This window comes from Haliotis rubra, unplaced genomic scaffold (genome assembly GCF_003918875.1).
Source record: "Haliotis rubra isolate DU_JTF1 unplaced genomic scaffold, ASM391887v1 Scf1101, whole genome shotgun sequence".
Classification (NCBI taxonomy): Eukaryota; Metazoa; Mollusca; class Gastropoda; order Lepetellida; family Haliotidae; genus Haliotis; species Haliotis rubra.
Window position 1 is genome coordinate 177,399 of NW_025765006.1, and position 25,321 is coordinate 202,719.

General features: G+C 43.0%; 1 protein-coding gene and 1 long non-coding RNA gene across 2 annotated transcripts; both read left to right on the forward strand.

Annotated features, from left to right (window-relative positions):
- On the forward strand, positions 1 to 14,901 carry LOC124286751. The gene is made up of 3 exons (XR_006901100.1): positions 1 to 231; positions 14,202 to 14,241; positions 14,816 to 14,901. It is a non-coding gene; the product is annotated as an uncharacterized LOC124286751 (long non-coding RNA).
- LOC124286786 (serine-rich adhesin for platelets-like) lies at positions 14,902 to 25,134 on the forward strand. The gene is made up of 3 exons (XM_046723221.1): positions 14,902 to 16,057; positions 22,826 to 22,936; positions 24,351 to 25,134. Exons 1-3 carry the CDS (start codon positions 14,902 to 14,904, stop codon positions 25,118 to 25,120), a joined length of 2,037 nt encoding a protein of 678 aa, XP_046579177.1. The 3' UTR covers positions 25,121 to 25,134.
- Positions 25,135 to 25,321: the final 187 nt, after the last annotated feature.

The window sequence follows — 25,321 nt, forward strand, 5'->3', positions numbered from 1 at the left end:
AAGTTCCCCATTACTAAGGTACCAAGACACGTTTTACCATTTCACGTTTTATCGCATAGATACCAGGAGTATATTACTTAGGTACCGGGATATCTTCTATGTAAGTGGCCTTTGCAAGTGTTTACCAGATAGGTACCAGTGTTTGTGATTAGGAGACCGACCAAAACATCTCCAACGCCAAGATTTAAAGGCGGCACTGAACCAGATATCATGGATACAAGAGCGCTGAAGGTAATATATTTTTTAATTGAACGTATTTTATATTTGTCGTATTTAAATTCCTTCACGATATCATTTAGCAATAACCAAAAACAAAACTAAAGACATTTCCAGTCTAGCTCGTTTATCTATTGTGCATACGAAATGAAAGTCAAGTTAGAATAATAGAAAGTAGGTATTACGATTTTAGTCCAGCTACACATATATATATATTTATATGCTACTTATATATTTTACTGGTGGTGTACGATAATCTATGCAGGTAGACCGGTAAATGCCATGAATTTATGAGAAATTGTTTCATTTTTTCGTTCATCCCTTCATACCTGTTTGGAATATGCATATGAATATGTATATGGGCCTGTGGCTTTCACAATAAACATTTGATGATGATGATTATGACGATGACGATACGAAAGATTAAACCCAGAAACCAAAAGAATATATACTACGGTAGTATCTGAGGTTTTGGCTAGTGAACACGAAGGTATACCCCAAAATACCTTCTTTATGTGTGCGTGCGTGCGTGCGTGTGTGTGTCTTTTTTAAGTTTCGAGGATTGTTTGTCATTTGGTCATTTGGGGGTTCATATTTGTTGTGGTGCAAGGGAAATATCAGTGTAGGTTCAATCTATGTCATTATCAGGGCGTTGCCATCTGGTGTGATTTCCAGCTGTAGCGAGGGTCATCACTTGAAACTCAGAGGGGCGGTGGGGTAGCCGTGTTGTTAAAGCGTTCGCTCATCACGCGGAAGACCCAGGTTCAATTCCCCACATGGGTACAATGTGTAAAGCCCATTTCTGATGTCCCCCGCCGTGATATTGCTGGAATAATGCTAAAAGCGACGTAAAACCATATTCATTCACTCATATAGCAGATCGCCTCCGTGGTGTAGTGGTTAGAGCGTCCGCCCGGAGAGCGGAAGGTCGCGGGTTTGATCCCCGACCGCGTCATACCAAAAGACGTTAAAATATGGTACTTGTTGGTTCCTGCCTGGCGCTCGGCATTAATGGGTACAAGAAGGACTGGTCGGTTCGGAGTCAGTATACTGTGTCTGAATGGGGTATTCATGCTTCACTGCGGCATGGTATCTCAGTGGGCTAGCACTATAAAACCAGCTTCAGTCTGGGCTAGTACAAGCAGCCGCACATACGCATACACACGCATGCACATCGTCATATGAGCGAAATATTTTCAAGCACGACGTAAAACCCAATTTCACCTCACCTCACCTCACTCATATAGCTGTGTACAATAAACCAAAATAAGATCGATCACATATATCAATAAAGTCAAACGTATATAACACCTCGCCTAGCCCTGCAGCAACAACTAGTAATTAGTCTCCGCCGTGATACAGATGGCCCGTTGCCCGAGGACACATGTAATGATCTTCTGGCTCGTTCATCACTCCTGACCTGAGGTTATCCCAACAGACTCGGGGGCATCACACATGCAAAGGAAAACGATCAACACCAGCTCGTTATCTGTATGCAGTTGTCACAAAGCTGGTCACATAGTCCGTCAATATTGGAGCCTATAACGGCATGGTGCGCTCCATTAGTTTAGTGACCAGTTATAATCATTTCTGTCATTCGTGAAAATATATTTGTCGATTTTGCCACCATGACATCCCCTTATCGTAGCGCTGATCTTCGTTGTCATAGGTTTTCCACGTAAAGGGTGACCCGATTGAAATGTCCCACAACCCCGCACGTCCGAGGAGAGCGTTTTTGCGGTTTATGTCTGTTGGTTTTGTTTAACGCCGCACTCGAGTCTGGACCAGACGATCCAGTGATCAAAAGCATGAGCATCGATCTACGCATTTGGGATACGATGACATGTGTCAACCAAGTCAGCGAGCCTGACCACCCGATCCCGTTAGTCGCCTCTTACCTCAAGCATGGGTTGCTGAAGACCAATTCTAACCCGGATCTTCACGGGTGTTTGCGATTTGGAACATTTCGTACAATAATCGTGTGTATTTTTGGACAATTTATCACCAAACTTGTTATTTTTGTCACATGTAAAAGTTCAACAAGTACAAATATTCAGTAAATTTCAAAAAGGGGGATGTACATTTGGTCCCTTTGGCTTGCTGGTTTCAGCTGCCGTTGTCGTTGATGACCGTTCAAAGTGTCGACAATTATTATTAGAACCTCCCAAAAAACCTGGCACATCTAAGATTCACACACAAAAAACGTACCTACTTTTTCTTATTATCCCACAGTCCCAGAGTTATTAAAGGAACCGGTTACGAAATTCATAAGACATATTCTGCTAAAATATGACTTCATTATATGATTCAGTTATTCCCTGACCAGTTATTCCCTGACCATCGCTCATGTATCACTGTCCACTTATGCTGGTCACTGAAACATCGGCGTGGACACATGTCGAAGACTTTGTGAGTGAGTGAGTTTAGTTTTACGCCGCACTCAGCAATATTCCAGCTATATGGCGGCGGTCTGTAAATAATCGAGTCTGGACCAGACAATCCAGTGATCAACAGCATGAACATCGATCTGCGTAATCGTGAAAAAGCATGGGTTGCTGAAGATCAATATTCTAACCCGGGCCTTCAGGGGTCCCGAAGGCTTTGTCATGGTAGGTGTGAGTGAGTATGATTTTTCGCCGCTTTTCCAAATATTCCAGCGTGGCAGTTGTTCCGTCTCATCCTGTGACGTTGAGCACGTGCAGGTGGATCAGATGTGACGTGCTTCCAGGAAATCAATTTCCGCATTACCGGCGCGGATTGTTACATTTACAAATCAAGAATAAGGTTAGCTACATTTTCTATCATCGTATCCCAACGGCGTAGATTGATGCTCATTATGTTGATCGCTGAATTGTCTGGTCCAGACTCGATTATTTGCAGACCGCCGCCATATAGCTGGAATATTGCTGAGTGCGGCGTTAAACAACAATCAATCGAGGAAATCTGGGGCGGCGGGGTAGCCCAGTGGTTAAAGCATCGCTCTCTGAAGACCCGGGTTCGAGTCCCCACATGGGTACAATGTGTGAAGCCCATTTCTGGCGTCCCCCACCGTGATATTGCTGGAATATTGCAAAAAGCGTCGTAAAACCCAACTGACTCACACAACAAATACAGAAATCTGTGGAAACAGATTCCCGTCAAGGAAACACGTTTCTAGAGAAACGGTTCCATACGAAATATTCTCTGGAATACAATTGACATGTATAAGAGCTATCCGGCGATCTGTTAACAGGGCGCAAACCAAGTGGGTTCTGGATTATGTAGACTTAGTTCTACACCAGGAGGTGCTGAAATTTGCTTCTAAATCTTCTGAAAAGATACATAATTGTGAATTCCCTGAAGAAGTGTCAGGCAAAGAACACTTCCATTCCAGCACTTTTTGTGAGTGAGTGAGTGAATGAATTTAATTTTACTCCGCTTTTAGCAATATTCCAGCAATATCACAGCGGGGGACACCAAAATGGGCTTCACACATTGTACTCATGTGGGGAATTGAACCCGGGTTTTTGGCGTGATGAGCTAACGCTTCAACCACTAGGCTACCCCACCGCCCGCACTTTTTGTGAATGGCGGGAGCTACCGGTGCCCATTTCGAGAACACCTGGTGTTGAGGATAGTCACGACTGGGTAATGGTTTGTAATATTGTTTTCAGGGTATGAAACTCCCAAAACATTCAGCCAGACCACAGGGCTGGTGTTGTATGAAAAACCATTGAAGCATGACGAAATTAGAATTCTACCCGAAGTTAAACACGATCTCTGATCACGTGTCCAAAGCCCTTACCGATTTTAAAATATCTGAGGAAGAGTTTCGTCTGGTGATGTCTGAAATTGCAAAGTACCACCGGATGAAAGAATAGATTCGAACCCAGTCTAGGAAAACCGCTGACAGCAGCGAAGAGGAGAAAAAACAGTTAATCGAACAAGGCAGACGACAAATTATTCCAATCTTCCTTACCAAGAACAACGATCTCATCAAAGATTAACCTTAAGCTGTTTTATAGATATCAATAGAACAGATTAGCTATAAGGATGAGTCCCATCGGGCTCATCCTTATGGAAGCCTTAAGTTTTCCACACAAAAATCAGACTTACAGATGGAAAACCAACATGCGCACAAAACATTAATCACCGTTTTTTTCATAAGCTGCTGGGCTGGAATTATAGTCTAATTAATTTTCCAAGGCAATTGCTGTCGGTGCCCTATAGCTAGTGTCATACTACTGCTGGTTAGATGTAAAACTTGCCAGCCCTGACCAAAACTTGCCTGCCCACACAAAATACTAATTTACCTAGTATAATTAAATAAAAACTTGTAAAATATTGAAAAAACGAATACCACTGCAAGAAAAGAATGTAACTGTTTATTTCAGATTTGTGTTTAATGCTTGAATTCATGTTATCACTTCATCGTGTTTTAATACTAAAATATGTTGAATATCTTCATATACATGTCTAAATGTTAACCCGACCGTCGGGCAGGTGAATTTGAGAATCTGGCAGTCCGTGTTGAAAATAACCCGTCCCGGGCGGTCGGGCAGGCAGGTATTTCGAACGCTGCATCGTTTATGAAGATGTTAAAGGCACTATTTCACCCCACTCTTCTCTAAAAATAAATAATGCATTTCTCTCAGTATATACTATCAGCCTTACTTCACCGTAAAGCGCACATCGATGTAGAACACAAGCAAACCATTCAGTTCGTTCTGCCCAATATAGCACCAAGTTTCGTGCTCATCATCCAATCAGTAATCTTTTCAGTTAACCTGCTTGTTGAGTGCCAGATAGTGTCCAGCATCAAATATTTACGTGTTATTAAGTGGAACTTGACAGCTGCGTGCACATTGTTCCTATAAGAACTGAGTACACACATATAGGTTTATGTATGTTTGGCAACGCTGAATTTGCCTTGGTATTAAAAGCTATATGCCATCTTGTTGATTATTCATGTTCTTTAATGGGAATAAAAAGTAACTGTTGCTGGAACATTAGTGACATTAGTAAAATGCATTCTCTTTGGGAAATGTTTACATTTGATTGCGATTTTGTTAGTGTTTGAAGGGGTAGCCTAGTGGTTAGCGTTCGTTCGTCACGCCGAAGACTCGGATTCGATTCCCCACATGGGCACCATGTGTAGAGCCCATTTCTGGTGTTTCCTGCCGTGATATTGCTTGACTATTGCTAAAAGCTAACCTCACTCACCCACTCACTCACTCGTTTGCAGAATGCATAAACTGAAAAAAAGTACACAAAACAATAAAACAACAGTAAACCATGCTTGTCATAAGTGGCCACTACCGGGATCGGGTGGTCAGGCTCGACGACTGGGTTGACCACAATTGCGTAGACCGGTGGTCATGCTGTTGATCACTGGATTGTCTGGTCCAGACTCGATTATTTACAGACCGCCGCCATATAGCTGGAATATTGCTGAGTGCGACGTAAAACTAAACTCACTCACTACATATTTAACGGATGGAGCACAACGGAAGGAGGAACAGCGCAAACACGTATTGCATGTGCCGCGTAGTATCCCTTGTTTATAACTGTCAAGATCAGCTGGTCGGCCATTCTCTTCCCGTGCACAGAGGTTGCTTGTTATAATCTTCCTATTCCCTGGTTCTGGTAAAATCCCTTAGCAGCAAACAATTGCAATACGAAGTATCTTCTTTTTCTACCCAATCAGAACACGTGTTACATCGATATCGACTTAGATCCAGCTTGACTCATATAAGCAAATGTTGGGCCACAAATGTCCCTTCTCTGCCGGGGACTTGTGTTGATGTGACACACAAAACATTTAATGGCTAGCTTGTCGATGGCGACTCCATTGATCCACCATTACATGACTGAGTTCTGTCTAGACGAAACGTTTGCGTATCGCGCAGGGGAAGTGGTTCTAGTTTTAACGAAACATACGGAAATTACTCAGGCCTTGCGAATGGTCACTTTTGAAACAACGTCGCTGATTGCACAACTAAATCTGATTGCAACCAATCACGAATCCTGAACACTCGCTCCATGAAAGGGCCATATTACAACAGAGGTTCGTAGGAAGGTGTGACAAGTAACCTCTGTGGGAAGAGAATGCTGGTCGGCTTAAACAGCTGATTTTTAAGATGCATGATCGTTTTTTCTTTGTGAAGCTGAGAGATAGGAACAACACCTTTTAACTGTAGTTTATCTTGATTATGCCAGAAAAAGGGATGCAATGTGTCCGTATTCGCTCGTTTTGGTTTTTTTTTTTAGAACTTTATTGTCTCTATAGACGCCTCGTTGCCAACGTGGGGTAGACTAGTGGTTGAAGCGTTCGCTCGTCACGCCGAAGACCCGGATTCAATTCCCCACATAGGTACATTGTGTGAAGCCTTTTTCTGGTGATGTTGCTGGAATATTGCTAAATGCGGCGTAAAACCATACTCACTCACTCAAGCCACATTACCAACAACTTTCGTTTGCCAATCAAGGGAACATAACTCATACAACCTGTGACTCTTCGGCGATAAGTACCCGACTCCTTCCCACCCAGTGGGTGAGTGCGTGAGTGAGTATAGTTTTACGCCGCTTTTAGCAATAGTGCAGCAATATCACGGCGGGGACACGAGAAATGGGCTTCACACATTGGTCCCATGTGGGGAATCAGACCCAGGCCTTTGGCGTGACGAGCGAAAGCTTTAACCACTAGGCTACCCCACCGCCCCTCACTGACGGGGAGATCAAGAAGAAATGATTTGCAAAGTAATATGGAAACTTTCAAAAATCAAAATAGCGCAAACTATGTCTTAGATTTCATGCAGGGTCTCATCAGTAATGTTGACGGAGTTGACGGTTTGATGAAGTTTTTACCCTGGACCAGACTAAACTCACTCACTCTACGGTAGAGTACCCGACTCCTCCCCACCCACACCAGGTCCATTACTACTTTCTGCTAATTGCAGTCCTTTGTTGGATTCCGATTACACTGAGAGCATGGGTTTGTGAATCACTGCCAAATATCAATGATGGCTAACAGTGATGATAACGGCTACATATTCACCATCCTAGGAGATACATCTCCGACTTGTATTATCAACATGCACTCCCGACATAACAATACAGATTGTTATCAGTAGGGATGGTTGACAAGCATGCGAATTTAAGACAAGCTCGGACAATCCAGGTAAGTATATTCCACTTGTAATCCTCAACGGATCAAACAGTGATTAATCCCTATTGATTAACAAACAGACTCTTCTCACAATAAACCCCCAACGATCAATTGCCCATTAGCCCGCTACAAATTGCATGACATTTTTGTTTGTTCTTCAAAGTTTTGTGCCCAAAGTGTATTTACGGCAACACATATATTTATCTATTGGTACAGGACAACAAGAAATAGTTGTTTTCGAACGGTGACAAGACGAGGTCGCTCTGACCGTATCAAAAATTGAGTACTCGTGTCCACGTGATAAGGATCCCGTTATGTTTACGTTGTCGCTCGTCAAACACATCAATGGAACATGAGACAGACAAAACAGTCGATGTCCTGCTGTTCTCAATCGTCATTAACGAGCTTACGAACGGTCTACCAACGCTGGATTCTCCCACGGCCACCTTAAGAAGGCTGAACGAAATGGTTAAAAAATTGTTCGTACGGCGTTCGCATCCGTTCGTAAGAGTATTTGTGACCAAAGCTTAGACAACACAACAGACCAGAGAGGGGCAATTATATTGTACTTGACTTTGAAGAACGGTGAATGCACGCAGCAGGTCACAACTAGGGGAAGATGTTGATTGAGTAAACTGTTGGCTCGTCCGATCCCCCGAAATGTTTTTTAACTTTTAATTGGCTTCAGAATGGATTATTTGCATCCTTTATCAGCCGTGGTCGCTTAAGTTTTATTAAATGTGAAATTCAACAATTCCAGCTTACAATGTAATTGAAACAGCATTACTGATGAATATCAAAAAGCGGTTATAGTGTTGGGTTTCTTTTGTATTTGTTGCGATGTTGTTTGGCTACTGCTGATGCTCTGGTGTTGTTGTTGCTGCTGCTGCTGCTGCTGATGATGATGATGATAACGACGAATGATGATGGTGGGGGTGGTGATTGCGATGGCGATCATGATGAGGATAACGACGAATGATAATGGTGGGGGTGGTGGATTGCGATGGAGATCATGATGAGGATAACGACGAATGATAATGGTGGGGGTAGTGGTTGCGATGGCGATCATGATGAGGATAACGACGAATGATGATGGTGGGGGTGGTGATTGCGATGGCGATCATGATGAGGATAACGACGAATGATAATGGTGGGGGTAGTGGTTGCGATGGCGATCATGATGAGGATAACGACGAATGATGATGGTGGGGGTGGTGGTGATTGCAATGGCGATCATGATGAGGATAACGACGAATGATAAGGGGGGTGATTGCGATGGCGATCATGATGAGGATAACGACGAATGATGATGGTGGGGGTAGTGGTTGCGATGGCGATCATGATGAGGATAACGACGAATGATGATGATGGGGGTAGTGGTTGTGATGGCGATCATGATGAGGATAACGACGAATGATAATGGTGGGGGTGGTGATTGCGATGGCGATCATGATGAGGATAACGACGAATGATGATGGTGGGGGTGGTGATTGCAATGGCGATCATGATGAGGATAACGATGAACTTGCTGCTGCTGATGAACAAAATGATGACGACGACGACGATGTCGACCACTGTGATGATGATGGTGGTGGTGATGGTGATGACAACGTACGAAGACTGCACACCAGTCTATAGAAATTATAATATTTTTGTTTTGATGAACGTTGTTTTGATTATTTTGAAAGAAATATATGATTTGATCAAAATATATGTACCTTTGTGCCAGTGTGTGGTGACTATATTCTGACTATAGCAAAGTATGTATTTGGTATATAATGATTAAGCTATATAGTTGGTTTGTTGCAGTAGTTTCCACGCTAAAAATGTAATGTGAAATCAAAAAGTTACACGAATGCCTGTCTGTTTTACAAATCGTTGAATATCTGTGGGATTGGGAAAGATTCACAAGTTCGTCTTGTTTATCGCCCGCTATATCAAGGTGGGCTTAACTAACCGTTCCATGACCCTAAGCAAGTGATTAATCGCATGAACACCAAGTCCACGCAAACAGCCATGTCACCGATCCTAGCCACCCAGAGGCGACTTTATGACTTGGTTAGTAAACATCATGACGTAGATCGATGCTCATGATGTCAGTCACTGGATTGTCAGGTCCACAACACATTATTTTCAGAACATTTTAAGTCTGGTTTCGTAGTCTATTTATATATACTGACTAAGAAAAGAAACTAAACATCGGAAATCGATCAAGATTTTCTTTTTTTTTACTTGTTTGGTAACAAATTCATATTTACCTTGAAGTTACTGAAAACCATTGTTGCCATGTAAGTGGAATATTGCTGAAAGCAAACTAAACCAACTAAAATCAGTTTCAGAATCTCTACGGATCTTAGTGTCTACTTTATGCTCTTACTTGATATATGGATATGAAGTTATTGCTCTAAATGTCTTAGGAAGGCAGTGTAAACGTTTCAAAGGTTTTGAGCGTAAACTATACAAAACCAACGTAACTTTGTAAAACAAAATTTAGGCAGACTTAATTCAAGATGGCCGTCAAAAACTTGCAACAAGATTTATGCTTTTCTTAGCAATACCTTGCTTAGTTTACTGCTGAAGCTTCGTGAATTTACCTTCATCAAGAGTGTATGCAATCTTGGCGTGACATGGGACATCAAGTATCGTTGATTTATTGATCTTATGGATAATTGTATATACTGGAGTGTCGTCAGTTTAACTTTAGTTTTACGCAGCGTTTAGCAATATTCCAGCAATATCGCGTTGGGGGACACCAGAAATGGGCTTCACACATTCTACCCATGTGGGGAATCAAACCCGTTTCTTCAGCGTGACGACAAACGCATTAACCACTAGGCTACCCCACCGCCCCAGAGTGTTAATGACTAATATAAGACACAAAGTGTCGGCAAGAACCAGCGGGAGCCTTCAGCTGACAATCTCCGTGTTTTCAATGTCAAGTAGGTTTCGAGCCGTATTTCTACATATATTATTTTGTTTTGTTGCCATAGCAACAGGGTTCACTAGGTGAGTATGTTAGGTATATTAATTGAAACTTCACGCCTGATATCGTCCTCCTCATTCCAGGCTTTGTAATGTGGGTACGTACCTCCAACAGGTTGAATAACAAGAGACAGGAATGACTTAACACGTCTATTACTTCTTTACAAAGTGGTTTCGATCAATAACGCTTATAACATAACATGAGAACGTATGTATGCGTTCGAAGACACCATCTGTCTTGTTCGGCGAATCTGTTGTCTGGTGCATAGAGCTTTGGTCTGTTGTGCGGAAGGCCAGTTCGATCCTTCGATCAAGACGGTACTTAGGCAAGCTATCTCAGTAAGCAAGCACCATTAAACCGATATGAATGCGACGACGACGACGACGACGATGATGATGATGATCATCATCATCATCGTCGTCGTTGCATTTGTCTTATGCTATCCATGTCATTATAATCATCGACAGCGTCGTTGTCGTATTTTATTGTGTAAATAAGTTTATTCCATATTATAATGTCTCCATAATCATCGTCGTTGTCGTAGTTTATTATGTAAATTAGCTGGCACCCATGACGTAACTAGAATACAGTTAAAAGCGGCGTTAAACCCAACAGACAATATGACAACGACGATGATCACTGGTGTCAGCTTGATGTGGAAGGGTAGTCCGATATGAAGCAGGCCTCAGACGTGAGGTATAGTAGTGACAAAGAAGCAACTTCTGGGCTTATTCAAACTGAAGACCACAGGTATGAGATACTTGGCAAAATCTATATGCGCAAGATAAAATCTAACTTTTCGTCGTATATGTAGATCTCTGTATGGTAGAAGTCAAGGAAAAATATAATGAGCTGTAAAAAAACAACAATAATTCCGGCTTGATTTTCAATCATAATGCCATAATAATGGGCCATTTCTAAGCAATATGTTTAGATGGATATAAGCACCATGCAGTGAACTTTTTTAGACAGAACTGCTAATTTTGCAGTTTTACTTCTTTGGTTAAACGGTGAAGCAAATTGTGCTAAGGTACTGTCGTTTGGCCACTTAATAATTCTAAAGCAATAGCTATTTCTTACAAGGGGGTGACCACTTGCTAGTAAGAACAGCCATGTGTGCGTGTTGTACCTGTGAAATTGAAATTTTACTGCACACACGTGGTGATTACCTGGCTGTTCTACCAGCAAGTGCCCCCCCCGTAAGAAATAGCGGAAAGTGACAACAAATTAATGATCGTTTGTTAAACAACTTTTTTATTCGGATGTCCAAAATTATCAGACAGACAAATCATCAGAGTTGGTCTGTCGATTTCATGTGACTGTGCAAAGTTGGGCATTGTTACCACTGTTAGATTTTGTGTTAGAGAGCAATTCATCGGTCTCACATGAAAGCAAACGGACTTTAGTAGCTGCACTGCCGCTTTAACGACGAAGTGTTTTTTTCTTTCAGCTTGATACTGGCAGATTACAGCGTGGCCTTTCAATGTTCATTAATTCCATCTGAATTCCAACACAAGAGGTTTCAATAACCACACGTGTGACTATTATACCAAGAATCTGGAAAATACTCGAATCCTATTTCGGCTGCAAATAAAATTTACATTCAATTTACAAGTAACCCGCTTCGAAAAGAAAACAGCAAATGGGTTCTGTCACTTAACGACATCACAATACGACTGATGAAAGGTCATTGTCCTAATTTGACTAAATTATATAACCTTTACTTATGACTAGGGTTTCAAGATAAACAGACTTGAAGCGATTGCACGTTTCTGACCTTTGTCAAACACACATCACAGTAAGTATGGATTAAACACGCCAATACTTCCTAGAAGGAAGTCTATTTTAGTTTAATACTTGAAGAAAAACATGTTTACCATAATTGATTTCTTTTCAGATTTGTGATCTGGTCTTGGTGTAATACCTTCAAAGCCATAAAATATATTAAACGCTGCCAGTCATGTGTTGTGAATCCTGCGTCGCTTGAACTGACAGTAGGATAGAGTGTATTGTACAAACGTTTGTATTGATTGTTTGATAGGTATTCTTGAAGACGCATAATTGGGAGGAAGTAGAGCTACATAGCACAATATGAAAACAATATGCAAGAGGGGTTAGGAGCAAAATCAGTAAAAACAAGCGCGCAAAGGACATCAACCCAAACAGCCTTGACCTAGAAGAGGATTTCAATCAGATCCACGGACTCCCAGTGGGATCCCCTCTGTCACCCCTCCTTACCCATAACCACCTCCCCGATCATCTGTGTCATCCTCAGAAAAGACCAGGATCCCACCTCACTACTCCAGCACCTCGGACCGCCTCCGTGGTGTAGTGGTTAGAGCGTCCGCCCGGAGAGCGGAAGGTCGCGGGTTCGATCCCCGACCGCGTCATACCAAAAGACGTTAAAATATGGTACTTGTTGGTCCCTGCCTGGCGCTCGGCATTAATGGGTACAACAAGGACTGGTCGGCTCGGAGTCAGTATACTGTGTCTGAGTGGGGTATTCATGCTTCACTGCGGCTTGGTATCTCAGTGGGCTAGCACTATAAAACCAGCTTCAGTCTGGGCTAGTACAAGCAACCGCACCTACACATACACACGCATGCATGTCGACATAAGAGCGAAATAATCTCCAGCGCGACGTTAAACCCAATTTCACCCCACTCCAGCACCTCAAAAAACGAACATCCCCGAATCAAGTTCACTATGGAAACATGGAACAACAATATGCTCCCTTTGCTAGATGTCTTTGCATCCGGAGTCTACAGGACACCCACCCACTCCGACCAGTACTTTCATTTCAAACTCCTACCAGCCCCCTAGAACTAAATCTGGTGTCAGCTCAACCCTGACCAAGCATGCGAAGAACATTGGCTCCGGCAGCCATGGCCAAGAACATGATCTAAATCACCTGTAGCATGTCTTCACAAACCTCAACCAGGTTTTAGCAATATTCCAGCAATATCACAGCTGGGGACACCAGAATGGGCTTCACACATTGTACCCATGTGGGGAATCGAACCCGGGTCTTTGGCGTGACGAGAGAACGCTTTAACCACTAGGCTACCACACCGCCCCTCCACACCTGAAGAGTGACGTTATGTTTGTAGCAACAGATTATAGAGAAAACATTTTATAGAAGCAATCTTGCTTTCGCCCTTCGGCCAGGAGATTTGTCTTCCCCAAATTTTCCACATCAGTTGAATGGTTGTCTATTTTCTGTTTAAAGATCATGGCCAGTTCCACAAAGCGACTATTGCTGAAGTTGGCTTCGTGAACTGGGCTCTTGGCAACCTGTTTAGACAGGTGGCCATACTGAGTCTTATAAATATTTGGTCTTGTGTCCTTCAAATAATCCTTTTTTAATTCATACTTCGATTGGATACATTTCCTTCACTAGAGATACATGATGTTCCTACATCTTCTCACTCAGCGGACCTCACGAGTTTAGTTTTACGCTGCTTTTAGCAATATTCCAGATATGGATCTTCAGCACCCATGCTTGACGTAAGAGGCGACTAACGGGATCGGGTGGTCAGGCTCGCGTAGATCGATGCTCATGATGTCAAACACTTGGTTGTGAGGCCCAGACCTTATTATGTACAGACTGCTGACATTTTGGACTGTGTCGTCATACACCACAAAACGCACATATATTTATTTTTTAGTCGAGTGTGTGGCAGGGGTCAAAGAAAGAACAGGATAGAAGTCGGCCTTTTCGCGAACACCTGGTGTCATCACTGATTTTCATAAAAATCCATAAAATATATATTTATTATTTTCTTCAATCTATATTGCCTGTATTATATTAGATGTACATCTGTACCCTCAAAAGTGTTTTTTTTTCCGTTTCAGACCATTATCGTCGTTTTGGTGCCAGTGCTTGCAGTAGCAGGTAGGTCTGACCTTGCGGTCGTTCACCGCCAGCAGAGTAATTGTGTTAAGCCAATAAGTACGACTATTGTGTACGGTGTAATGAAGGTTACCATTCCTTCATTAAGAAACATACATGTTTAATATTTTAACTTTAATGGGTATTCCTAATTGACTTCTGGCGGTCTGTAATTGAGTAAGTGTGTTTCTATGCATAAACAATGGGGATATATTCAATGTCATGCGTAGAGATACATGTTTTAGTCACGCATGGGGCAGTCTAGTGGTTCAAGCGTTCGCTCGTCACGCCGAAGACCCGAGTTCGATTCCTCACATGGGTACAATGTGTGGAGACCATTTCTGGTGTCCCTCGCCGTGATATTTGCTGGAATATTGCTAAAAGCGGCGTAAAATGTAACTAAACTCATTCACTTCATTTCCCGAAGTAACAAGAAGCAGCCTTGCAATGTAATTAAAATAATAGGAAGGGAATTGTTCGTGAAAGTTAAACATCTCAAAAGGAATTTAATACAAATGTTCTAAAGAAGTTTTCACAAAGGACCATGACGATCATATAATTTCGGGGTCTTTTCCAGGACAACCTCTGCCAAGCCAGTACGGGAGGAAGTTCGTCGTCATCTTCACAAAAGGTCTCAACCAAGACGGAGCAGCCCTCAAGCTGATGATCGCTGCTGTTACGGACGCCGACGTGACCGTCACCAATTCCTTATACAACATCAACACCACTGTAACCATCCCTGGAGGTGAGTCGAGGACCATTACAGTGACCAAAGATATTGCTCTTGCGGCTTTGCTGGTCATAGAAAAACGTGGCGTCCTTGTTCAAGCGACGACCGACGTTTCTGTGTACGCCTTCAACTTCGGCGGCTACTCCTCCTACTCCTTCAACGTGCTGCCTGCAGCTTCCTTGGGTACCCGGCACTATCTGGCATCGTTTGGGTACGTCAAGAATGCCGATATACCTACATTCGGTGTAGTAGCTACTGAAAATAATACCGTTGTGTCATTCAAGTTCCGACTCACGTTGGACGGCGACTGTGGTACAATGGACGGCGACGCCCTGAAGGACGGTTACGTTTACAACATCACCCTTGATGAGCATGACGTGTTTGAAGCAAGCTGTACAGGAGATTTCACAGGGACGATGGTATTAAGTAGCAAACCCCTAGGGGTTGTGTCTGGACATCTTGGGAGTTTTGTTCCCGTTAATGTTGGCGGGAGGGACACCTTTGCAGAAATGATCCCCTCGAGGGACATGTTTGGGCAAAGGTACGTTCTCCACGGACCAGGTAGAGATAGGGAAGCTGTTTTCCGTATCCTAGCAACAGAAGATGAAACAAACATAACTACCTCCGAAGACACTGTTCACGTTCTGATGGAAGGAACGTTTTGGGAAATAGATCTCAAACTGAACAAAACACTATGCATATATGCATCCAGCCCTGTAATGGTCTTAATGTATGGGAAGGGGGCTTCAGGGGGACCCAGTAACCTAGGAGACCCCTTTTTAATAGTTGTACCCCCCGTTGAAAGATTCACGGAGGGTTTCACCACGGACCTTTCGGTTTTCGATGGAACGAATTTTGACACGCATGTGACGGTGGTTACGAAGACCTCCTATGCAAAGACACTGGCTGCGGATTATGACACCGATGAGGTTCCATCATGTCGGTATTCGGTTGCCAGGGCTCCTGTGACAGCCGGGACTCTGACCATTGGACTGGGACCTGGAATGCCTTACGCCGCATTTCTCTATGCATACTTACATTATGAAGGAAATGGGATGTCCATGGGAACTGCTAGACAACCCAATGGCTGTAAGTATCGTATTTGTCATAAACTTACTACTAAACTTTCTGACATTTAATTCTACCCATGAAGATCCGGGTCAGATTTAATCTTCAGTAATTCATGCTTGTCGTAAGAGGCGACTAACGGGATCGGATGGTCGAGCTCGCTGACTTGGTTTACACGTTGTCTTATCCCAATTGCGTAGATCGATGATCACGGGATTATCTGGTCCAGACTCGATTATTTACAGACTATTTATAGAGCTGGAATATTGCTGTTTACGGAGTTAAACAACAACCCCACTAACATTTAATTCAGTTTTCGCAAGCAATGTTTGCATATTATACAAAACAACATTTCTGTGGATTTGTGCATAATAATCGTAATTATATAACGTTATTGTAAAATAACGCCGAGTTTTCCTCAGAAATAGATTCTATGTCGTAAAGGGCAAACTAGCTGTGAAAATAATATGAACCACTAACACCAGGTGTTCCCGAGTGAGTGAGTTTAATTTTACGCAACATTCAGCAATATTCCAGCTATGTGGCGGCAGTCTGTAAATAATCGAGTCTGCACCAGACAATCCAGTGATCAACATCATCGATCTACGATTTGGCATACGATGACGTGTGTCAACCAAGTCAGCGAGTCTGACACCCGATCCAGTTAGTCGCATCTTGCGACAAGCTTGGGTTGCTGAAGATCAATTCTAACCCGGATCTTCACGGGTCAGGTGTTCCCGAAAAAGGGTAAGCATGTTCTGCCCCGCCGGTGGTTACTGGCCGGGAGAGCCACATTTCCGAAACAGATAGCCAAAATTGATGTGGCTCTCCCGGCACTAGTTATGGTTGCGTGAACATGGAATGTGGCTCTCCCGGCTATGCTGTCAAAACATGCTTAGTGATTCAAACAGGTTACCGTATTTAACAAAACAAGACATGTTTCCTCATAATTTTATTCAGATCACAACAGATTTTATTTCTATAATTAGCACAATATAATATACTATAATATTATCACATTATAATAAGAAATCTTAATCTGTAAAAACATAATAATAATGATAATAGTTTAGTTTGTTGCCATGTGTACATTTCTTATGAAAACTTTCTGCTGCATTGTGATGTGTGGACGTCCACTTCGTGGTCTATCTACGGTGACCCCAGTCTGTCTGTAGCGCTGAATAAGTCTTATAACCGTGAAATGGTGGCATCCGAGGGCGTTGGCAACAGCATTGTATGTCGACCCCATCGGCAACATCCCAATGACTCTTTCCCCTTCTTTCGCTGTTAATCGTGGCATATTTGTCGTACTTGTGTATCATATCATGCATTCTAGGCTGAGCCTCTCTTTATACCCTATAGAATCATTCTACACGTGAAATTTATGCAAATACTGCTTGAATATTGCTACGTTTTGGCGATTGCTGTGTGTAAATGTTACTTTGCAAGCAAAAATGTTAACAAAGATCATTTTCGGTGTTCCTAAACACTTTTTCACAATATCAAAGACACGTTGTACTTGTTTTCACTAATACAAATCAGCAGAAAATGTTTTAAAAGACTGAAATCATAGGTGATTCTTTTACAATTTTACAAACTCTACAACGGTTCTTTCTTGTTTTAATAATTAAAAAATGGTGCCTTTAAATGGTTTATTTCTGTCTTTAGCAGAATTTTATTTCAACCCTTTTTTGGACATCTAAATCACTGTTATTGGGTTTATTTCGGCATGGTCGAAAATAGGACAATTTAACTCTTCTGAAAACGACGCAGTTCACCTAAACATGAATGCGTTTGAGAATTTGGTTCGTGATTTGTATAAAGCTGTGTTGTTAAGTTTTCTTGTAAACTAAAACCTTCTAACATATTTTTGTTGTTAATTCATAGATGGTAGGACGGTAACGTTTCTTTTGGTGTTTAGCGTAGGAACAGTCTTTTAACGCTTACGGTAATTCATTAATTAATTAATCTGTTGGAAAGGTTAGGTCCCATACTGCCTACAGTTCCAAACTGCCTACATCCCAAACTGCCAACAAAAACATTGTAGGCAGCGTGGGAAAAGGTTTTTGCCCTGTAGAATAATGGAACAGCCCAAGTATCAAGGAAGAAGGGGTGCTTCGTTTGGAGTAAGGGATAATTAGGGGGATTATATTAGTATATATCTGTGCATCTACTTCTGTGTATAGTATGTTTTGAGTCTTCTCATCCAATAAAAACTACAATAATATTGTTTTATTTTGTTTTTGGAAGCAGTTAGCATGCTTATATTGTAACCTCCAAAGCAGGATTAACTTAATCCTATTTGATCAAGTTGGGTAGGCTTGTTTTAACTATGTTGTTACAGGCTTTGTCTGTCTTTGTCAGATTATGTCGAAAAACATGGTAAGGACTAAATTGTTGAGAAGATCTCATCTTCTCAGTTAATTAAACTCCTAATAAATTAGAAGGGGAACCAACTGCACCCATCACACAATGGCAAATGTTCAACGCGTTCAATTCATCACTTCTCCACCAGGAGGAGAACAAGTTTTCTTTGCTGGGTACCGATATCGCCCCAACGTCAGACGACAGACCACAACACATTGGAAGTGTGTACATTCTGAATGCAAAGGCCGCTGTTCTACAACTGGAGACCTCATGAAATCAACAACACCGCACAACCATGTCCCAGTGGAATCTGAAGATGAGATTCGACTCCTTAGCAGACTGCGTCAGCGTGTACAGGAGGACGTCACATCCATTCGGCAGCTGTACGATGAAGAGTTGTCCGAGGTTGCTGACCCAGCGTCTGTACGATCGTTCTCGAGAGTAAAGTCCTCCCTCTACCGGCACAGAAGCAAAGTTCTACCAAACCTACCCAAGTCTCTAGCTGATGTTCAACTCGAAGGACCGTGGACTCAGACAATAGATGGACAGCAATTCTTGTGCATTGATGATGGTGACGACGACAAGATACTGGCTTTTGCTTCAGAGGACATGCTGAACATGCTCCGCAGTGCCGACAAGTGGTATATGGATGGAACTTTCTATGGAACACCAGCCCTATGGGACCAGCTGTATGTCATTCACTGTATGGTGAATGGGGATATGTATCCATGCGTGCATGCGCTGTTGCCAAATCGTACGAGGGCTACCTATGTCAGACTATTCACGTTGTTGAATGATGTTGTTAGGGACAAAGTAGGGGGTGAACTTGCGCCTAGTGAAATCCAGATAAATTTTGAGGTGTCAGCCATCAGGGCAGTGGAGGAAATCCATAAGGATTGTGAAGTGCGTGGATGCTTCTTCCACTTCACTCAGGCTGTGTGGCGAAATTTGGCTGAGAAAACTGACAAACGACTACAAGGACATCCCACAGGTGCACACCTATGTCAGAAGAGCAGCTGCCCTTCCACTACTTCCACGGGACATGGTTGAGGACACTTGGATCGCCGCCATGGACGAAGGCCCGGAGACAGAGAAGGTCAGAAACTTCAACGACTACGTCACGAGTACATGGGTGGACTATGAGGCACGTTTTCCGGAACGGATCTGGACGCAGTATGGAAATATTGGCCTAACAACCACCTTGAGGGGTGGCACCTGAAGCTGAAAAACCTTATTGCCAAAGCCCACCCAAACATCTACCTCTTCATCTGCAACATCAAGAAAATCGAAGCCGCAGACAAAGCTAAACGTGCTCAGCTCGACTGTGGTGCCCTCCCCAAGTCACCCAAGCGTGTTTACAGAGAGCTCGATGCGAGACTTCTGAGACTGAAGGAGCACCTCCAGAGCGGCAGAAAAACGCCTCTTCAGTACCTTGATGCTGCTGGACATCTCAACAAGTTTGCAAAGTGATTGTCAGTTGTGTGTGAAAAGACTGTAAAACCACTGAAAGACTGTAAAACCTATCAGTTTTTCATGATAAATCCATGTCTCCATGTAAAGTCTGAGAATTCTCAGAATGAATAAAGATGTCCTACCAACCAACACTTGTCATTTATTTAAACTTCTGTACGCAGAGTGGGAAGACACCATAGAATTAACCAGCTAACTAGTCAAGTTCATTTTAGCAGGGGTAGAACAGGTCAGATCGGTGTATTCACTTCCTGATCACTGGACCGTATCATGTTGTTTTAACCTGTAGGCAGTTTGGAACTGTAGGCAGTATGGGAAAACAGCATTGGAAATGTGGCTTTACAGACATGTAATTGAAATGTGGCTTTCCGGGCATGACACCCCACCGGTAGCACCCGCCACACACACAATAAGTCTTGTGTGTGCTTCCGACCATAACATAAGCATATGTTTATGACTCGCTATCAATACTGATGACACCAGGTGCCTCACCCACGTACCTGTCACAAGCCCATTTAAAGGGAGACAGTCTTCCACACATTGTAATGGGAACCTATGGAACTAGTCAAAATAGGGAATTGCATCTTTGCATCATTTTTGTCATGGATGCGTAAATGTTGGAACTTGCCCGCGAAGATCCGGGCTAGAATTGATCTTCAGTAACCCATGCTTGTCGTACGAGGCGACTAACGGGATCGATTGGTAAGGTTCGCTGACGTCGTTGACACATATCATCGTATCCCAATTACGTAGATCGGTGCTCATGCTGTTGATCACTGGATTGTCTGGTCCACACTCGATTTTTTACAGACCGCCGTCATACAGCTGGAATAGTGTTGAGTGCGGCGTAAAACAACAAACTAAACTCAAAGCGCTGCACTTTTACCACCCCAGCCTAATAGTAGAGATCAACAACAAACAAAACTATCAACAAACAAACAAAGTGGAAATGCCTGCTATATGTCTACCATGCTGTGGTAGCTTTGTTGAGGTCTCAGGGAACCTGATTGATCACGTTTTAATATCTTTGAAAGACTTGAATGACGCTCTTTGTAATCTCCTTGAAATTGATGCTCTATTGTACTTGGTTAAGCTGTGAAATACATACATCAAAGACTGGGACTGTTTGTACATACATATTGTTTTGTGTTGACTGTAATTTGATTAGTCTTTGTCACTGGTCAATAATTCTTGTTAATAATTTATAAGTGTCTTTCTGAGAAGTGGTGTTGTTTTCTGGTCTCCTTTGTTTCAAGACCAGGTGGGGCATGAATGGACGATTGAACTATTATCGGACGTGGCTGTGGTTGGCACAATGGGTGGGCTGGACCAAAAACAAATTTATAAACACGCACGCACGCAAGAACAAACACTCAAACACACATTCCTCACACCACTCCACACATACACAGCATACACACACACACACACACACACGCGCGCGCACCTAAGACAGACGGCAAAGAGAATCACACCGATGTAGTCGTTAAGGCTGACAGTAAACCCATGTCTCTCTGTGTACAGTACAACCAGAAATTATTGAGAATTTAAGATTGTAATAATGTTTTTTCACTCATTACTCACGTATTAAATGTGAATATTAGCAGAACATAACTCCAGATTCAAAGACAGGTGAACAGTTAGTATTTTGTAAAGTCACTATGGGCAGCAATGCAGGCTTCAACGCGTCGGGGCACACTACTGATCAAAGAAGATAGAAAGTCTTGGTCCATGCTGTCCCAATATCGGACCACCTCTTCTTTCATTTCAGCAATATTTGTCAGATTTTTCTTATTGACACTTTCCTTCATAAGTCCCCAAACATTTTCTATTGGATTTAGGTCAGGGCTATAGCTTGGCTAATCTAATAATGTCATATATCGGGTCCGAAACCAGGCCTGTGAATACTTTGAACGATGTTTTGGGTCGTTGTCCTGTTGGAAAATCCAAAACTTTCCACAGAACACGTGAGAGAATATCTGTGTACCGCTCACTGTTCATATTCCCTTCAAATACACAGAGGAGCGTTGCGTTAAATTTCGGACTGTACTTTGGGCGCTGATACATATAGGTTTTTCAGTTTAAAATTTCTATGCTGTAAGCACCAGTTCAACCTTCGCTCATTTTGCTCACGTTTCATGATCGGTGATGGAATTCCTCGACTTTTCTGCCAACCCATTGCATACAGCTCAGTTCTAATTGTCTCCTTACAGACAGCCACAGTTTCTCTATCAATCATATCCAGTCTGAAGTTTTCTAAACTCCTTCGTTTGTTTTTAGAAACAAGAATACCAAGCCGCCTCCTGTCACCGACAGTCAATTTTCTGGGCCTACCTGCGCCTCCCTGGTGCTCAATGCCATATCCATTTACAATATTTTTGGACAGTGGACAAAGGGATGCCTGTTCTACTTGAAATCACTTTAGCTGATCTGATGTCCTTGTTATAATACTCTTACATCAACTTCCTCTTCTCTAAATCATCCATACTGAGGATCACTGAAAATGTCGTCTGCTAGCAAGTAAACAAAGGGGGATAAGTCTTCACAAACTAATGAAAAAGGATTAACGGAGTTGTCTCTCTTGAATGAACCCAAGCACTTGATAGCTGGTCAAGGTTGTTTATACTAGAAATCCAATTAAACATATTCCTAAAATTCTCAATAATTTCTGGTCATACTATAATAGTGTATCAACTACTATGGACAATCCGAATAAGTAGCATTTCTGTACGTAAAATGTACCATTTACCAATGCACGCGTACAGTAAATCTAATCACGATATGCACACAAACGTTTATTTTTCTAAATGAATATAAAGAACATGGCACATTTTCAGCCTTGAACATTGGCAAATGATAAACAATTATATTTCAGTGTATTACTGCGTGGGTATGATGGTCTCGTCTTCAGATAGCTAATAGTAATGTAAACACGTGACGGTTACTTTTCAGTGTGGAGCGAGTGCCCAGAGAACCCGTGTCTGAATAACGGGACGTGCACTGACGATATCTTTAATTACACCTGCACCTGTCTACCTGGCTTTACGGGGTCGCTGTGTGAAGGTACGTCACGATGGGTAGGTGAAGGGGGTCGCTGTGTGAAGGTACGTCACGATGGGGTCGCTGTATGAAGATACATCACCGTGGGGTCGCTGTATGCAGGTACGTCACCGTGAGGTCGCTGTGTGAAGGTACGTCACGATGGGTAGGTGAAGGGGGTCGCTGTGTGAAGGTACGTCACCATGAGGTCGCTGTGTAGAGGTACGTCACGATGGGGGTCTCTGTGTGAAGGTACGTCACCGTGGGGTCGCTGTATGCAGGTACGTCAACGTGAGATCGCTGTGTGAGGGTACGTCACGATGGGGTCTCTGTCTGAAGGTACGTCAAGGTGAAGTCGCTATGTGAAGGTACGGCACGATGGGGTCGCTGTGTAAAGGTACGTCACCGTGGGGTCGCTGTGTGAAGGTACGTCAACGTGAGGTCGCTATGTGAAAGTACGTCACGGTTAGGTCTCTGTGTGGAGGTACGTCACGGTGAGGTCGCTGTGTGAAGGTACGTACGGGGAGGTCGCTATGTGAAGGTACGTCACGATGGGGTCTCTGTGTGAAGGTACGTCACTGTGAGGTCGCTATGTGAAGGTACGTACGTGGAGGTAGCTATGTGAAGGTATGTCTCGATGGGGTCTCTGTGTGAAGGTACGTCACGATGGGGTCTCTGTGTGAAGGTACGTACGGGGAGGTCGCTATGTGAAGGTACGTCTCGATGGGGTCTCTGTGTGAAGGTACGTCACGATGGGGTCTCTGTGTGAAGGTACGTACGGGGAGGTCGCTATGTGAAGGTACGTCTCGATGGGGTCTCTGTGTGAAGGTACGTCACGATGGGGTCTCTGCGTGAAGGTACGTACAGGGAGGTCGCTATGTGAAGGTATGTCTCTATAGGGTCTCTGTGTGAAGGTACGTCACGATGGGGTCTCTGTGTGAAGGTACGTCACGATGGGGTCTCTGTGTGAAGGTACGTACGGGGAGGTTAGAAGGAGGGTGTATGACAGGTGACAAGAGGTCCTGGGTTCGGCGTGGAGATGTGTGAGGGGCCCGAGGGTGTGGTGAAAGGGGATGATGGTGATGGCGAGTGGTGGTGTCTAGGGGTTATAGGGGCCTGATCTTAGCTTTACAGGATGGCTGTGTGTAGATGAACCACATCAAAAGAGAAATGGGTTGGGGACGGTTGCTGAGGTTCAACAACATGTAAAGTTCAGAGGGCCATTCTTGAATTTGACAGTAAAACGGTGGCTTTACTATTATATTAAGTTCCATTTTTGTGTACAGTTCTATAACCAGGAACTGCCCAATCTCTTAAATAAACGAAAAGGTAGTTGGGACAATGTTATATGATTCCCGCGTAAGTAGAATTTTTAAACATATTAGAGACAAAGGTAGTCTATATTCCTGGTTTTAATTTATTCGAAATATATTTTTAGAATCTCTTGCCGCAACAGTGTCTTCGACAGTCTTCACATCAGTTACACTGGACACGTCATTAGTAACGCCTGAAACGTCATCGTTTACGATTGATACGTCATCACACACGACAGATACCTCATCGGTCGAGATGGATACCTCATCGGTGGTGATACACACTTCATCAGTCACGATGGGTTCGTCATCATCAATGACGCATACGTCATCAGTCACGGTGGAAACGTCACCAGTCCTGTTGGAAACGTCATCAATAATGACACAGACGTCATCGGTCTTGTGGGATTCGTCATCTATGTCCTTGGAGATGCTAACACCATCACCTACCCCGCAAACTACAACCACAACGTCTGGAAACAGCTTCACAACCTACACCACCGACCTTGCAACAATATCAACACCCGCAAGCAGCTTCGAAACTTCAACAACAAACACTCACTCCACAGCATCTACAACCGGAACCACGTCATCAAACACCGTCGGCTCTACAACACCGGTGCCTACGATGTGTGTATGCAGGTGTTCAGTGAACGTCACAAAAGAGGAAATTGAACTTATTAAACAACGTATTCAGTTAGCTCTGTTCATAGACAAACGCGTATTATCGAAGTCAGTAAGACGTTTGGTAAGCGTGCTGGATACCCGAAGGTCTGCTACCTCTATTGGGGCGGCAGGCATCGCCGTCATCGTTTCCATGCTGGGATTCTTTCTCCTGACCGACGTTGTCCAGATCTGGAAGGATCTATTTCACGGACCCTTACGCCGTAACTGAAACCAGGGAGTGTTGAAAAACTATTTTTTTTATAAAGGATGGGCCTCATCTTCAGTATATTTATTAAATGTACATCTAGTATAAAAGAGAATTCATTAATATTTTTTTCAATAACCAACAACGATTATATAAAAGCACAATACAGTAAACTTTTGCGCAATATGTAACGGTAGAATGATTCATTTTACAGACATTTAATTG

What these genes read in the sequence shown, in the direction of transcription:
- LOC124286786 (XM_046723221.1), top strand. Translation starts at nt 14,902, where the DNA reads ATGATCGCTGCTGTTACGGACGCCGACGTGACCGTCACCAATTCCTTA. An exon ending in TGCTAGACAACCCAATGGCT is followed by an intron (nt 16,058 to 22,825) that starts GTAAGTATCGTA and finishes GTTACTTTTCAG; the next exon opens with TGTGGAGCGAGTGCCCAGAG. An exon ending in TACGGGGTCGCTGTGTGAAG is followed by an intron (nt 22,937 to 24,350) that starts GTACGTCACGAT and finishes ATATATTTTTAG; the next exon opens with AATCTCTTGCCGCAACAGTG.